Genomic DNA, 17,700 nt, shown 5'->3' on the forward strand with positions numbered 1-17,700 from the left:
TTAAGAGGACTCATCAGGAAAATTCTACGGATCGTTACTCGGTCTGGTCGGGTTGGCTGTTTGCTCAGACAAAAACAGCTACAGGAAACAATGTATCGGTGTGTGTAGCTTTAAACCGTTTCACACAATTCTATCGAAAAGTACAATATCTATGGAATCACTTGTGTTCAATGCGACAGGATCTTACTTTCCCAAAAAGTGACTTGTTTGAGACCATCTCCTTAGTTAGATAATTTAAATAAAACTTTCAACTATATATTACGCTACTTGTAAGAGCTTCACCAAATAGAATCAAAGTAGTATTCTATAAATTTAATCCTCTATCTATCACACAGTGAGCGTTAAGTTCAATAACCGAATAGAAAAAAGTTCGTTCTATATGAAACGAACGCCAAATATACGCTGTGTAGTATCAACGATCTTTACAGCGAATATGACTTTTGATTTACTGCGGTGGTAAAGTCACGTAAATGGGTTAAAACATAAATGGGTTATGTTGTCCCTTTTTTGCAAGACTAGAACTTTAAAACGCCTGTATGTTCGTTAATGGACAACTGCCCGTTTGCGACTCTATTTAGCTTACGGTGCTACGCGGATTTTAAAAGCTTGTGAACAATAAGCTGTAGGAAGGAGAAGAAAGTTCTCATTATTTTTTTTACTAGAACTTGGCAGCACACCTAAACAAAATTATTTGTAAAACTTATATAATTTACATGACCCTGCTTTTTCATATATGAGGTAACACTCTAAGGATCATCTCGATTTCAAAGTTGTCTTGTCCATAATGGAGAGAATCCTTAATTTGTTACCCTAAACAAAACAGATCATTTCTATAATTTTACTGCATGAAAACCTGGGCAAAAATTAGTATTTCATTTGTGCATAGTTACCTCCGGCAGCCAAAACCGCTAAATAATGCGGTTTTCGAGAAATTTGCTCCCACATGCAATCACCTAACTGCAAACGTTGGGACAAAATTACTTCACGCACGTAGAAAAAGTATGAGTTAATCAGTCCAATCTAAATACCTTTAAACATTCATTAGCACGTAACGATTTGATTCTTATCTCCGCCACAGTTGGGTTAATGTTAATGAAAAAGCATTATATTTATTTGGAAATAATATCCTCACTATGAACCATATCTAACCGCGCCTTTGGAGATAAATAGGCTGAAGCATCAATACATATTAATAATAATTTAATTCAATGTGATAACAATGATGTGTGTGTCCTTTTGATGTAGATCGCCCGTTGCCTGCTAATTAGATTACGTAATCGAGGCATGCACCGAGAGAACTGTATATGCTAAACAAATCTCTAAATAGAGCTAAGCCTTAACAAGCATCTGGCATATAAATAGTATTATTATGAAAGGCTATGATTTTGGTGCATCCAAAATAGTGGTGAACAAATAACAATTTCGTGTGTAGAAGAATGGGCTGTGTGTGAGAAAAGCGAAGTGGAATAAAAAAGTTAAAATAATGTAATAAGAAAATGGCAAGGAAAATTCTATAGTGTAATTATAATAATTGACCGTATAAAAAAAAGAAAAAGGAGAGAACCTCAGAAGATGATAGCATGTATGTGTATATTCAATCTCTATGCTTCATTACTAATTACATATGATGTTAGTAAAATATAGAGTGCGTTTCCATGTATTATGTGGAGTGATTACTTATGCGAAGATAAATATTTATCTTAAGAAAGTTTTTTGGTTACGGAAAAAAAGAGAATGAAATCATGTGAAGGCAATCTTAAAACGTGCCATTCAGTGTAATTTTTATACATTCTGAGTTGTTTTACACTTCGGCATGAATTATATTCTCTATCAATAGGTGATCCATGACTCTGTTAGCTCATAGCAACATATTTTCGAACAGAATTTCGTCACAAACGTGTTACTACTGTAGTCAACACTTGAGCATAACTATTCTTATATAGTTAATCAACTTTTATTATACATTCAGTTACTCTTCCCATGCACCACTTAAACGTCCTCGCCATTAAGATATTTATTAAGCCATAAAAACAGGCACTAGAATAAATCGACGTATAACACAAATTATAGTAGTGGGTTAGTGGTAACCATGAATGTTGATTTAAATCAAATCAAGAAATGCGGATGTGGAATATGGCATTCTTGAATAAACCTAAACGTGGGTAAAAATTGATCCTGGATGTTCCCCTCAATATCTCGCGATTGGCACCCGTGTGGTACGAACCGCACAACACCTCACGCATCTTTTGTGAGTAGCCTTCGAGGACGCTGCCGCACTTCGTTACCATTGATACAATTTATTATGTTATGATACTTTCAATGTATATTCTATAATATATAGAAAGAGTAAAGTTCATAAGTATTTGCGTGTCCAGATAATCTCAAGATCGATTTCAATTAAATGTAATGAAAAATCTTATTCGTTCTCGGGATCGAGTGGCAAAGCTATTAATGACCGCTGAGAAAGAGTACGTGTTGTACGAGCCTCACCACAAATGTGCCACATGTTTCAGAAACTAAAAATTGATAAAGAAGGAGCGGAAGAAAAAACACATCTGTGGAATTTCAAAGCTGGCAACAAAATGTTAATCCTTTTAGGTAGTATGGGCTTGAAGGCAAATTGCGCTTAATACGCTATGCCATATAGAGCTCATTGCCACTTTCAAAGGTAAAAAAACTATGCTAAGAACCTGTGGTACGAGCGTGGTACACACTGCATCACGCTATCGCTATCATTATCGAGTGATGACAACCGCTTGGTGTATACTTTGGTTAAAGATTTACCTTTAATTTACCATCTTTATCGTAGAAGTGTCACTTGCAGCTGACAGCAATCAACCATAGCTCCGATACTTTTTGGATATCCAATTTGTATGAATGTCTATATGTTTACTTTTCGTTAATGGAAGGAACAGCGTTGAGTCATGTATGCAAAACAAAGCAATGTCATCATTAGTGATAGTGTGGCACACCCGTGAAATCTTTTTTCTTTGATAGTTCGATTTTGGACTCCAAATTCGTTCCGCGCCTCTCTAATTGATCTGAACCGTTTTTATATCGTTCCCTCATGCTTTTGTGCCTGCTAATTCATCGTGAAATCTCTACGAAGATCGAAGAACCCGCGCCGCATTACAAAGAAACGATTCGAGATGGCAATCGCCCGCACGCTGTAAACACGAACCGTCTCTTCAATATATTTACCCGTTCGTTCCTTGCGAAAGTGAAAGGAGTGCCTACCTATTGTATTATCGATAGATGCTATGGCCAGTGCTGCCGCTGCTGCTCGAAGTAGACCGATTGGTCAATAACAAGGAGTCACACAAACGTAGTGGCGGCGGCGGCGGCAGTGGCGGAAGAGCGCCGACGAGGGGAAGAAGGAGAAGAGCAGCAGGACGCATTATCAACGGCAGCGAGTAGCAGCAGCCTCCGCGTCAACAATAGCAGTAACAATTGTAGCAGAATTCATATAGCGGCGTCTGTAATGGGTGGCTGGAGGCACTTTTAGCGGCGTGGTACGATAGAGGAAAGGGAGGACTCACAGAGTGAGTGAGCCAGGTGAGCAGGCAGCCGTGACGGCGACGGAGCGCCTGCTACGGCTTGCGAGTACGACGTTCTGGTTGTCAGTCTATCAGGCAGCGGAAGGCAGCCGGAAAACAGCGAGCAGCGAGCTTGCTTCGATCGACAGCCGTGTGTCTGTTTCGTTCTCCCTTCTAACCGCTTCTGCTGCTTCAGGAAGTAACGATAGCCCCACAAGGGTCGCAGCAGCATACAAAGCCGTCCCTAGTTTCGTTGGGACCACTTTGTTTGCCGCCGCCTGTGCCATCACTACCAATAATAACAGTCAAAGCGGCAATAGCGGTTAGAACAGCAGCGGCAGCACCAGAGGCAACTGTAGCAAACCTTCCTTAGTCAGTGGAAGGAGCTGGACTCGTCGTCGTAGTCGTCCTAGAACCAATACTGCAGCAGCTACGACTAGAAGAAACAGGAAGAAAAATAGTTTCGCCTATGGTGGAGGCAGCTGCATCTACAGTTGCAGCTAAGAGTGAACTGACGAGCGACGGTGCTGCAGGTCGTCGTGATGATGATGCTCATAGAACAAGTGCTGCCTGTGCAGTCGCAGAAACAATAATGAGAGAATACCACAATACATTCGATTCTTGCTAATGAGAAATCTCGTTATACTGCTGCTACTCGGTTACGTACAGTGCATCAGATGTGTTGCGACGTCTAAAGGTCATAAATGAATATAGGGACAGTCGCAAAAAAATGACTAAATTGAATAGTGCTTAGTGACGGTGACCGTGGTTATTTGTCCTGCACAAATGCGATTGGTGCCGGCCGCAATAACACCAGTTTTGGGCTACATTCGGTAGGGAGGTGTTGGGGTGATTTGTGTGGTTTAAATGGTAACCTCGGAACTGAGAGGGCCGAGGTAACACACAAGTTGCCGCCATCGAGAGGAACAGGCTACGTTGTTCAGTGGGGGACTCTGTGGGAGGGTCGCATGATTGTGGTGGTTAAACCGGCAGGGTGGTCGGACGCGCCATGGAGCGGCGCGCGAGCCCCCTGAGTCACAGCCATCGCGACTACAACGACAACAACAATCACGACGACGAAGGCCACGACAAACACAAGCATCAGCAGCAGCATAGGATCTCAACTATTATTACTATTATTAATACAACGACTTGGAACGAGTACACGCACAGCATCACAAATCTTGGTAGCTGTAAGAACGTTATTGTTGCTATTGCTGCTACTACAACTCCTGGCCACGGCTACTCTGACGAACCTAAATATAGCCACCAGTTCTGCAGCGACTGCCTATATAGCAACGGTAACAATTATCACGAACACGAGCAGCGGCAAAAGCCAACAAAGGCAGCAGCAACGCTGGTCGGAATAGCTAAGCCCGCCTCGGCCTTTTTGTTGCCACTAGCATTAACGTTGTTATCACCAAGTTCCACAATACCAACCGCTTCTACTTCTGCTGCTCCTGCCGCTGGTGGAACTAATAAACAACCGACAGAGCATAAACGACGACGACTCCAGCAGATGCCCACGCAGCAGCTGATCTTGCCGCTATTCAAGTCAACTGTGGTCTCTGTCACGCTCAGTTGCTATTGCTTGTCGTCGTTTCAATTGCCAATCAACGACAAATCCAGAATTTCTGCAGTTATTCTAGTAGAAATATTATTATTAATACTATTATCGTTACCTTCGCTCAAGCATCAGAAGCAAAACAACAACAACCCCCACCGCGTTCAGAAACAAAGAAGCTTGCAACGGCATCAGCGTCAGCCGTGATCTCGAGAGGAAGCTGTAGCAGCAGCAGCGGCGGCGCCAGCAGTGCAGACGCAACAACTTCAACTCGACGATTGAGACAAGCATCAGCTACGTCACTAGAAGTAGTCACGCAGCAGCAGCAGCAGCAGTAGCGACTCAGATTGTATTAGCATCAGTTTCAGTCGCATCAGCCGTAACCCGAACGTTGCTTAGGGCAGCAAAGCTGGATTAGTGCCGAGCGAAGTGAACCGACAGTGACCACGGCCGCTAGGCTTTCAACTGTGACGACACCGTGAGGTGCCGGACGTGTCGATCGTGCTGACAGCAGTGATGGTGATGTGTCTTTCAGAGACGGTTTAAACTCCTGAGGTGGGTGAGTCCATAAAGGTACAGTTGTTTACTACAGCAGTAGGAGCCGCCGCCGCAAAAGCAAAAAAGAACATCACCGTTATACTCGAATCTAATATTCTGTTAGAGGCAAATTGGTTGCTACTAGCTAATGAGTTGACGATTTCGTTGATCAGTCAGTCAGCGGTAAACTAAAGAACTGCTTGTGCGACAACTCTTCCGCTGCTTCAAGATGCTTTGTTGCAACGTCATTGTTTGAAATGACAAAACATAATTGATACAGTACAGCAGCATCTGTTGGTTGACGAAGAAACAGCCATAGCAGCAATAACAGGTTATAATTTATTGTGTATGAGGCAGTGTACAGAAAACAGGAGGATTGCGTCGGAAGCGACTTCCTCCTCTTCCCTCTCTCCGGCAAGTTAGTCATTTTCGATAACAACAATGGCTCTTGTCCACTGCATACAGATATAAACATTAGATGATTATCTGCGTCGGGACTGAGCGCGCTAAACCGTCGTGTTGACAACAACAAGAGTAGATTTGAAGGGATTGCTGTCGTTCGTCGTTCTCTGTTTACGGCTGCTGCTTTAACTAGACAACTAAGACATCTAGAAAGCCAGGCCGACAGGCATCCGTAGAACTATTGATTTGGAAACAATGCGTTAATCCAAAAGAAAATTCATCGGCCATTGGGCTACGACGGAAACGGCAGTTCTTTGAGGATAATGACCGCCCGTCACATAAGCAACCACTGAATGGTCAAAACATCAGAAGGTCTTTGTAGAGACTGGCTGATAACAAACGAACAGCGACGACAGATCTGTATTACAGACGCATTAATTCTGCATAACGTAAACGTCTAGTTTGTGGTAGGGCTTAGGAAACACAATAAATGCACCTATTTTCGCAGAGCTGTTTTGAAAGCAAATTTCCGTGTACCGCTTCGCCGCTGTCATCGCTGACAAATCAGCCAACAACTCAGAGTCGAATTAAGAAGATTCAAATGAATGCGAAGTCCAGCAAGTGAGCGTGTATCGTCTGTGTGCGTGTATAAATACAAATATACATACATAACGGTATGTTTGCTGTGGATACACTATAGTATAAACTCGAATCAGTGAAGACAAACAAAACATGTACTAAATATTCTATGAAGTGTTGTATCCATATTGCAGAATACAACATTTGCGGTTATAGAAGAAAAAAATCAATGAAGAATAATAGGAACTGAAAAAAAAAAGAAACATCGTACTTGCCATTCAAGGTGGCAGACCTGCAGCAATATAACCAATATTTATAATAATAATAATAATAATAACAACAACAATAATATATCCAAACGTTATCGAGGAAGGAAGCAGTAGCACGTACAGTTGGTCCTCTGTTCGTTGGGTAACTGCTGCACTGATGTATCGCACGAACTTCCTGTAGCATGTAAGATCGGAGATATCACGCTGTACTAAACTTAAACCGTGAACAAGGCCAGTAGAAGAAAACTTGCCCAAATAGTAACAACTGATTAACGCATCTACAATAACTACTACAATATTAATAAGAAACAATAGCAGCATTAACAACAAAGAACAATCAAGCTAACGGTACGATGAAGCCTAGCAGAGAAAGTAGCACCAAAAAAACTGGTGATTGTGATGACGACTATAATGAGCAGCAGCAACATCAGCAGCAACAACAACAACCAGAGCTCGAGAACCAGTCTCCACAGAGACAAACAGATCAACAACAGCAGCAAAAAGTTGTGCTGTTGCAGCAGCAACAACAACAATCGCCCACACAGCATCATCAACATCAACAACGTCATAGAAATGAGAATGACCAGTCGCCTCAGCAACGGGAGAACGAGAATCTCAACAGCCACGAAGAAGAGGTTAGACGTTTATATGAAACATGGGTTAAAGCAGCATAGAATGATAGAGCCGTAGAATAAAAATATCTCTATGAATGTTCATTTTGATGTATAGAATCTACCTTTTAGTGACTGATTCAGTACAACGTGTGGTTAATTGACTCACTTATTGCGAACTTCGTAAAAGTATCGGAGCACAATCAACGACCCTAAGAATACGTTGGAAGGAAACAGTATTTTGGAGGTACCTCTTCAGTGCAGAACCGCGCTGTGTGAACAAAAAAAACTTAGCAAGCAGATATATACAATTGACTCGCATTCAAGCTTGATTCGAGCAATTTTGTGTAGTTTACATATTTTAGCATACAGATAGCGTTCCATATGAGTGCAGCTCTTCACTAGCTATCTGTAAAAAACAAGCATGAACAATTGATCTATTAGTCTTATCGTAAATCTGTTACTTCAACACCGCTTTTCATCCGATAATTTCCGCTACTTCGTTTACATTTTGACATTTGTAGAACTTGGCCAACTTATTAAATGTTTATAGCTTATATGGTATACTTTCTTAATAAGTATAACATGTAGACAATGTTATAGCAAATGCAGTTTAACAGCTACCTCACGGTAAACCTAATTTACCAGATTTATCCAATTTGACTTCACTATCATGCTCACCGTTCGTTTACAGAGGCGAACCGACCCCATAGGCCTCAACATATATTTTATTTTCCCAAGAAATCGTAAAAAAGCGGGGTTAGTATGTTGCAATAAGTGACACGTATGTTGCAATATTCATTTCGATTATGTAATCGGCAGCCTCAATAATATTTTTACCTAGCACTATGTTTGTGATTTGTCTGTGAGCCTAAAACCACCGTTACTCAAAACATTAACAGGTTTTCACTAATATGGATTGTTAACATTAAAGTTGGTTTCACTCGACTAAAATGCGTTCGCCATGAGCTCGTAAACGTAAGCAGCACGTGCACTGTGCAGAATGATTCATGCCTATGAACACTTCCAAGTCTGTTACTAAATACAATCAAAATATGACAATATTCAAAAGGTCTGAGTCTCTTGAAATATCTACCCAGCTCTTTCGCTCGACTTGTCTACAACTCGCCTATTTTATTATTTGAAACTTTTCTAAGCAAAGGAGATATTTCGCCGGTTTCCTTTCAGAAAGCTGAGGTTAGTAGGATATTTTATATATAACCCACCATATATATAAACCACCCACTTTCGGTCTCCTTAAAGCCACTGTACAACATATCACAAGCCGATTGCTTAATAAGAAAGCGAGAAACCTAAAAACGTGTTTGAAGTTTGTTCTGGTTGACCCCCTAACTTCGACTTGGATATTGTTTATTATAGTGTCTTCTAATCTCAGAAGCTTCTTCTATACTTGGAACGTTGCTTTAAATAAATGCTCCGAATCTATGTCCGGAACCATCGTTAGGCGGCATTGTAGGAGCACTTTGGTTTGCTCTAAAATCGTTCAGTAGAGCTGACTTTTATCTTCCCATTTTTATCCCTGTAACTTCAATTTGTGAATACCAATTACGACGCGGTTCCTTGCCAAATTAGTTTCGCCGAGTGTACCCTTTTACAGTTATTCTAAGATTCTAGTTTTGCTTGACAAATGTCGACGATATACATATATAAAACGTCATATGATCGTATAAAATGTTTTCTCTTTTTGGTGTCTAACCGTTAAATCAAGAGGCCGGGTATTTCGCTTGAAGCAATCTTTATTAGAATGTGTGTTCAAAGTGGTTTAGTGTTTGAAGTTAATGATGGTGAATCATATGCATATTTACCGAGTTATGTACATTTTAATCGACTCGTATAATATAGTCTAGTATAATTATACTTTTTTTAGTTAAAGTTTATTTAAAGTAATTTTGTAGTTTCAATAGTGTGGCATTTTTAGCTCTAATATGATTCGCTTATTTTTCTTCAGGCTGTACTAGCTTTTCAGACACGCTGCCCATCTGTGTCTCGTTCAGCAGCCGTCAAATTTTTAGCAGCACGAAAGTTCTCCGTGGATCGCGCCGTCGAATTACTTCGACAGCATGAGGCTGTACGGCATCGTGAGGGTCTTACCGCGTTCCAACCAACTTCCAGCCCGCTCAGGGAGGAACTAGACACAGCGAAATTCACCGTTCTACCATGGAGAGACCAACAGGTGCTTATCTTTATTGTCTGTGACTATTTACCGAGAAGCGCAGGTAAACCGTTGATGCTCAACAATATTTGCCTCAACTTTCGAATGTGATTGAAGTAACCTTACACAAGGAAGCCCCTACTTTAATCGGTGCGGGGCATGTTGGCAGTCATGGTAAAAGTTTCTTTGCTTTAGTGTAAGGTATGAGATTTTAACCATGCAAGTTATGCATGCTTTGGTATCTGACGAGAGACTTTAAGAATTATCTTATTGTTAAACGAATTAAATGAGCGACTTTGGCGCCTTTAAATCTCCTAGTGGCGGTATATCTCTCTCTTTACCGCTAACATTCATATATAGGCCCTAGAGAATCGCTTGGTTTGTCAAATTTAGTTTTCTAGTACCCGCATCTATAGCTTTAATCGGAATGGGTTAAATATACGTTGTTTACCTTCGTCTAAACACACGAGGAGCGACAGTAGTGTTTAGAGCAGGATGATCTTGAGCAGCAAACGTCGTTGTTATAAGGGCAAATGTATGTGGCCATTATTGACCAATGCGTTCAGCAGGACGCTTCCATTGTGCAGATACGTTAAATGCTCATAAAAACATTCGCATCAATGAACGAATTGGAGCGGTATGAGAAGGAACTGATGAAAATATTTAATTTTCAAATTATAGCTACGGCAGAACCATAGTTACAATTCATATATATTATTAAAAGGCGACGGTGTTAATACTGTTTAATGTTGAAAAACATATTTAGAGTACTGTTTATTTATACTCTTTTGAACCTGAAAATATCGGGGGCATTGAGTATTCATTTATTGATAAAAGACCAAGTTGACCCCCTTGCATGTTGTGCAGTCTGTTGCACGCCATTTCTCAAAGAGGGTTTTGTCATTATTAAGAGATCAAGAAATTTAAAAAAAAATAAGCATTTCGCATGCCAATTTACGAATTGACTTGTTAATAATAAGACGTCCAAATATGACTACTTTCCAGTTTAGTCATGCGAAGTTCCAAACCAGGGACAGGAGTTATTGTAAAAGATAGGGCTCTTACTGGTATGGATAATTTTAAGTTACCCAGATAAGATTTCGTTTGCGCGACCCTCCGGTAAATCGTTTGTGAGGTTTAACAAAAACATATAAAAGTTAGGGATCCCTAGCAAAACTTTTTAAAAAAAAAACAAAATTTTCCGAATTTGAGCTAGCTGCGGGTTTGATATACACATTAAGAGTTAGCGTATAAATATTAAAGTGTGAAAACTGGAATAGCGGTGCTTACGTGGTTGAAAGCTTTTGAAAAAATAGAAGTCAAAAAGTATGTGGTAGTTTTGATAGAGTGTCTGCTCCGCTTTCTAACGTTTAGCTAGTTTAAGTTTGTTCCCCTATTAAAAAGTAGATAATTATACAAATATGAGACCCTCAAGAGGACTCTAAGCTACTGGTCGATAGTTGCTTACATTACTTTTCTCCATTTTTGATAAATTAATGTTTTTAAAACTAAAAGTTTTAAGTTGTTCAATACCTGACCTTCTTCACTTAGCTCTAGTGGCAGGTTATAATACTCAACACCAGATTTTCGTGGATAGTCAAAGGCAATTTACATCGTGTGCGAATTTATTTGAAGGAACGCTGTCTAATCTTTGGAAAAATGCCCTTACGGAATTTCTCGTCTATAGTAAGTGTAAGAAAAAACGGAGGTGGGTTATTTCGGGTACAACAACTGCTGTCTGCTATTATGGAATTTTATTGTTAAGTACACAGGTTCAAATATTCGGAAGCAAATAAGGTTGAATTAAGTACTAATGGCTATTTGGTCCAGCCGAAGGCCCTCGTTGTAATAAGCATAGTATATCTAAATCGTAATTTTTCAAACCGCAAGCTTATAGCCTGTGGCAAGTTGTTACCAATGCTGTTCGGAGTGTAACGGACTGCATCTATTTATCTATCTATGCACTAGTTCACCCAAAGAGCAGCTGGCTGAGTTAGGCTGACGCAGTTCGCTTCGATTGCCAGACGCTCATAAGAGGCAACATGGGAGTTTAAACGAATGCAGCAACGTGTATTTGAGCAGCGACTAGAGGAAATCTGCACCTTCAACGCTATATTTATTCGCAGTGTCTCGTGCGCTGCTTTTGTAAGCAGCTCATTAAAAGACAAATGCTCCTATTGAAGAATCTAATGGAGAGATTATTGGAAACCGTTAGAAGATGCTCTAGAGGGTAGATAAGAGGTGAACCAAGTACTCTAATTAAAGTCCCATAAGTACATTTTGGCTAAGTACATAATCATAGATAACAAGATAACAGCGCCACCCGCGGGTTCCGCCCGTGCTTACTTTTCCTCTGAACACATTTAATTTTCCTTGTGTAGAGGTAAAGGCTAACTGGATTTGTGATAGTGGTAACGCTGAACAGCGACCAAATATTTCGTAGTTTCGTTCGCTATAACCCAGTAACCTCTTCCACAACATGGATTAAGCACGGTTTTCCTGCAACAAATATTAACAAGATTTGTTTGTGCAACACACATTAAGCACAGTTGTTCGTTCAACACAATTCTAATAAAAATTAATTTCTATATTTGATGTTATGTCAGCGAGGTCAATGCTAGCAGCCGCTTTGGTGTTTCTAAGGGATGTTGCGGCGGTACTTTCAAACGTAGGAAATGAAAAACTGGTAGTGCCGGTTTACGACATACTAAGTTAATATTACGTTCCATGGGGAAAAAAACTTTGTTCTCTACAAGAAAAATATTTACCCAATCGAGTCGATCTTCAATGCTGACCTCCTTAAAAGGAAACTCTTACTATCCACAAAAATAAGTCCGTGATCTCCGAATGGTTTTTTGGGGTCGCATAGACTTGTGAACTTAGGTTTTCGGTAGTACAGATTGATAGAATAGAAAGACTCGGGGGTTTCGCCTCGCGCCTATTTTGCTGTACATTAATTCATTGGATCTGACATTTACCTAGAGTAACAAAAAGTGTATATCGATTACAAATGCTAGTTATTGTGTGGTAGTGATCATTACCTAGCTACGTAGTTCTATGCAGAAGAAAGTGCAGGCTTTGACTGTACGTAAAATTGATGTCGCTTTAGAGGACTTCCGGCGTCGTGAAAGCGTAATTCTCGGACATACAATGCGGTTTGGGAACCTACCGCTCCGATTATTGTTGAAATAAGTTTAGGGTACAACTGGTAAACAACCAGTCCGACTCCGCCACAGGGTTCAGGGGATTAAGGTTCGGCATGAACTGGATGTTCGGATGGAAGAAAGGGGTATGGAGAGCTTGAGACTGTTGAGGGAGTCCGTTGTAAAGTGTATTGTGTTGGGATCGGCGAACATTTTTTTGCACTTATTGAACTTAGTCTAAAGGTATTTGAGAGATGGACAAACCGGCAAACATTTACCTGCATACCTTTTGCCGTTGATTGATTCAAATAATTGATTCATTTATGTTACACCAAGCCTAGCTTAAGCTATGGTGTGCCTCAACAGTTACCTCGTTGTACTTATCATGCCTCACCTAACCTCTTGTCCTTTCGCAGTTATATTTTCGACTCGTTCTAATATGAATACACTTAATTTTGCGTTACACCTAGTTTGGTCGACGTCGTTGTCATCGGCGAACTGTAACCGTATGCAGTGATCGCAGTGAATTAACGTTACGTTATGGAAGAAGCCAACTTTTCTACTACGGGCGAAGCTAACTGTCCAATCAACTCCATGTTCGGCGGAAATCTTCTAATGAGGGACCTGAAACGAACCAAAAAAATCAGCCTAGTTTATGCATCTAAGGGGGCGTTTTGAATTAAACAAACCCGTTTTTCAAGACTTCTAGTAGTATAGAAGAGTAGGTATTAAAGTAGATAGAACACACAGATTAGAATCCTTGTATTTTTTTCATTAACCCAACTTAACTGCAAGTATTAAGGTTTTCGCTTTCAAGCAAAGCATCTGCTAGTCGGCTAGAATTAAATTTTTTTTGTTTCCTTATTTTAAATTATTGCCAATTGACGGATAATCGACTAACCGATAGGCGCCGCGTGGGCGGTTGTTGCTGTGAAATTAGGGGGCGGCAATCACCATGTTCACCGCAGGTCGGCACAGTCCGTCAAGCTCGACGCACCGAACCACGCTGGCGGGTGTGGTGTACCAGCTCGACGTGGCCCTCGAGAATCCGCTCACACAGCGAGATGGCATTGTTTTTGTCTACAACATGGCCGGATCAAGGTACATGGTGGACACATATAGGAATAACATGATGACATATCAACTAATACCTGTGATATCTTTATCTAAGAATCCACTTTCTATTGTTTATATGTAAAATGTAAAAATATACTTTACGAAATGCTGGGACAAAGATCACAAATAACACGACTATATAAATAAACAGGTGTTTCGTTTTACATTCATTTTGTGTGTTTACAGATATGAGCATTTCGACTATGAATTGTGCCAGAAGATTCTGCAGCTGCTCAAGGGGGCTTACCCGGCGCGGCTGAAGAAGGTGCTCATAGTGGGTGCGCCCCTCTGGTTCCGCGCTCCGTTTAAAATTCTCAGACTTTTCGTCCGTGAGAAGCTCAGGGATCGGGTAAGTGGCTTAAATAAGCTGCCAGCTGTGCCAATTTTAGGCACAAATCCAAACTGTGTGTTTGTTTATAAACTACTGTTTATGGTAAATTTTAATTAATTAAATTAAGTTGTCATAAAGTGCTCATCAAGACGTACTTTACGCACTTTAATAAACGTCCTCTGTTAATGATATCGTTAACTTTACTGTAGGTGATGATCGTGAGTCAAGCTCAGCTCGTGCAGCACATTCCATCGTCGTCACTTCCACTCGAATTGGGCGGTACCCAACCACCACATGATCATCATGCCTGGTTATTGCACTGCCTAAAGGTACAAGAGTACAACATGTTGTTGCCGGTACGCGATCGTGTGACGCTTTGCTCGAATATACATATGGTTGACGTTTTTTTTTATTAATTCATGTTTTCGAGCGCGATATTATATTTTACCTAATCACCATGGATTGAGCTCTTACCACACTGCTTCATAATCCTTATGGCAACGAAATCGAGCATAATTTATATCACCGACAATCACCCGAAGTCACTTATTACTTGTTACCCTCTTGTTGATGACCAGGTTCACAATCAGCAGTTATCAACTGTACGTTTGCGGCAACTCAGCAGTTCACTAATGCTATTGCAATTGGAAGATAAGCAAGATCTAATCGATCTCGATCATGCTGTTGAAGACGATACTGCGGATCAGAGAACAGGAGATAAGAACGATTCAACGTCGTTTATGGACGAAAACAACTGCTTAGCTAGTAAACGGGACAAACAAGGACAAGCTGGCAACAGTGATTCATGCGACGAACTCTTAGGAGCCGTCAACGCTGTCAGAAGTAACAGGTTAAGTACTATCGGAGATCTACACAATAGTAAAAACACAAGTAAACCGATCGCCGGTGGAGAAAACTGCTATCAGCAGCAGCCCACCATGCAGAATGGTCAAGCAGAATTGCGTAGATCCGTAGTAACTATTGAAAGTAATAGACAACAGAGTAACGGAAACGATGATTCGACTAAAGTTGGTACAGATCAGAAAACTGAGCCGCACAGCCAGAACTATACGGTGACACCGGAGCGGGAGGAAGCTCCGGAAGAGGAAGGCGATGACAGCTCACTCGTCAGTGCCAACTCGACTGTTACAGTAACAGGGTCTACCAGTGGATGCTGGCCCATGGGAGCACCTCCTGAAATACCCCTGCCGCCTGTACCGCCAGTAGGCACTGATGGTGTTAGCGTTGGCGGTGGAACCTGTGCAACATCGGTGGTGAGTGGCGTTCCGCACGTTCAACATGTGCCTGCAGGGATTGTTCCTCCGCCACCATCTGCTCAGGCACAGACCCCACCTGCGCTCGAACCGTCACGAGACCTTTCCATGGAAGACTTCATTCTTAATCTGCAGAAAAAAGGTCGCAAAGGTCTGTGCCGAGAATACGCTGAAATTAAATCAAGACCACCAGCAGGCACGTTTGAAGCAGCACGCGACAAGATGAATCAGTGCAAGAATCGCTACACAGATGTTCTCTGTCTTGATCATTCGCGCGTTCGTTTACCAGTGGTTTGCCGTGAATCTGCCGTACAAGGGGGTGAAGGTGAAGCTGGGGAAACTGATGAAGACATGATTCACTCAGCCGCACTGATGGGATCAACAGACTATATCAATGCTAACTTTGTCGACGGATACGCCGGTTCGAGGGCTTTCATTTCTACGCAGGGTCCGCTGCCGCGCACATTCGGTGATTTCTGGAAGATGGTTTGGGAAGAAAAGTGCGGCGTAATAGTCATGACAACTCGTTGTGTCGAAAGGTCGCGAACGAAGTGCGGCCAGTATTGGCCAGCTGCCGAAGGTGAAGAACATGAACACGGCCAGTTCCGCATAGCAAACCAAGGCGTAGAAGCTGCCGGGGACTATCAGGTAAATCTGGCTGATATTATCAGTCATCTTCCCACACAGAGCGAACTCCTTCCATGGATTTCGATACATGACGAGACTAGCTTAATAAAATACAGATCCCGTATCCGTGTATCATGCACATTATCAATCAAAGAATCTGCTTTAAATTAAATCCAAAATTATCATCTACAAATCATTGACAAATCGACTACAATTTTCGGTGGCATGGTTGCAGGTATCCGAGTTACAATTAAGGCTGCGGGACTCTTCCGAGGATGGTGATGACACCGACTCTGGGGCAATGACACGTACTGTCTGGCATTTGCAGTTCCTATCGTGGCCCGATTATGGAGTTCCCGAAAGCGCATTTGCAATGCTCTCTTTTCGTGATGTGTGTCTTCAAAAGCAGCGCGACACCATTCGTGATCTCGAAAATCACTCTCTATGGTCAAGCTCGTTGGCTCCACAGGGACCGCCAATTGTAGTGCACTGTTCGGCTGGGATTGGACGAACTGGTAGGTTGATAAAAACGCAACTGTCGCGTCTATTGTGCTACGGAAAATATTTGAGCGCTCGCGTCCTTATTTTCATGGTTGGATGTGCATACCCATTGCCATATTTATTGGTAGCAAGATGTGGTTGATGTATGATTATAGTATCCCAAAAGAAAAATTTTGCTTGATGTCTAGTTTTCCGTTAAGTTCCTGGAATCAGCTGCCGTTGTTGGATTTATTTTGTTTGTTTGTTGATAATGACGTGTGGTGCCAATCGCTGTTTATTAATGCCATAGAACATTTTTACATTTTATTCACGTATGATTATTTTAGGGACGTTTATTACTCTGGATACATGTATTCGGCGTTTAGAATCGGAGAGTCGTATCAACGTTCGAGGGACGGTTGAAGCGATTCGTGCGCAGCGCGCCTTTTCTATTCAGATGCCTGACCAGTACGTATTTTGTCATCTTGCCCTGCTTGAATATGCTCTAATACATGGACACCTCAAGGATGTAGATTTGTCCGGATTTGATGACTCGACTGACGAGAGCGCCGACGAACAACATTAAACCAATGGTGGTGATGACTATGAAATCGACTAGAGCTATGACTAGAAAAATAACAAGAAAGTGGGAGGAATCGCCGAGTTGTCACGCTAATGAAAGAATAATGCCATAATAAATTTGATAATAATACTAATATAACTCAACTGTAACATAACAATATACATATTTATAATATGGCAAAAGATACCAACAGTAACAACAAAAAACAACTCAGCAAACATCGAGCACATACAAAATGAGCAACAGACACAGACAAATCTTCCAGAGTTAGAAGCAAGGGACCTTCCCAACAAAAGGTTCCTTATTCAACATGAAGGTGACGCTATAATTAACGATACAAAAAATTGCTAATTCTATCTAATACAGATGGAATGTAAGCACAGTCAGAGCAGAACAATCCATTGAATGAGATAGTTGGTTAGAAAAAACGAAGAGTTATCAGTAACTACTACAAACCATGAAGTAACATGTCTAT

At 41.2% G+C, this 17,700-nt stretch overlaps 1 protein-coding gene across 4 annotated transcripts; it reads left to right on the top strand.

The window, feature by feature from the left end:
- The first annotated feature begins 21 nt into the window (after positions 1–21).
- On the top strand, positions 22–17,434 carry LOC111271315 (tyrosine-protein phosphatase non-receptor type 9). Of its 4 annotated transcripts, none has more exons than XM_086972870.1 (8): positions 22–98; positions 9,468–9,692; positions 13,755–13,915; positions 14,117–14,279; positions 14,471–14,617; positions 14,840–16,183; positions 16,398–16,677; positions 16,990–17,434. In XM_086972870.1, exons 3-8 carry the CDS (start codon positions 13,770–13,772, stop codon positions 17,226–17,228), a joined length of 2,319 nt encoding a protein of 772 aa, XP_086828996.1. In that variant the 5' UTR covers positions 22–98; positions 9,468–9,692; positions 13,755–13,769; the 3' UTR covers positions 17,229–17,434. The 4 variants fall into 4 exon arrangements, with proteins under 4 accessions (XP_086828996.1, XP_022707773.1, XP_022707774.1 ...); XM_022852038.2 differs by lacking the exon at positions 22–98 and adding an exon at positions 3,319–7,522; XM_022852039.2 differs by lacking the exon at positions 22–98 and adding an exon at positions 3,320–7,522 and having other exon boundaries at positions 14,471–14,590.
- The last annotated feature ends 266 nt before the right edge of the window (positions 17,435–17,700 follow it).

The sequence above is a fragment of the Varroa jacobsoni genome, unplaced genomic scaffold (genome assembly GCF_002532875.2).
Source record: "Varroa jacobsoni isolate VJ856 unplaced genomic scaffold, vjacob_1.0 contig00534, whole genome shotgun sequence".
Classification (NCBI taxonomy): Eukaryota; Metazoa; Arthropoda; class Arachnida; order Mesostigmata; family Varroidae; genus Varroa; species Varroa jacobsoni.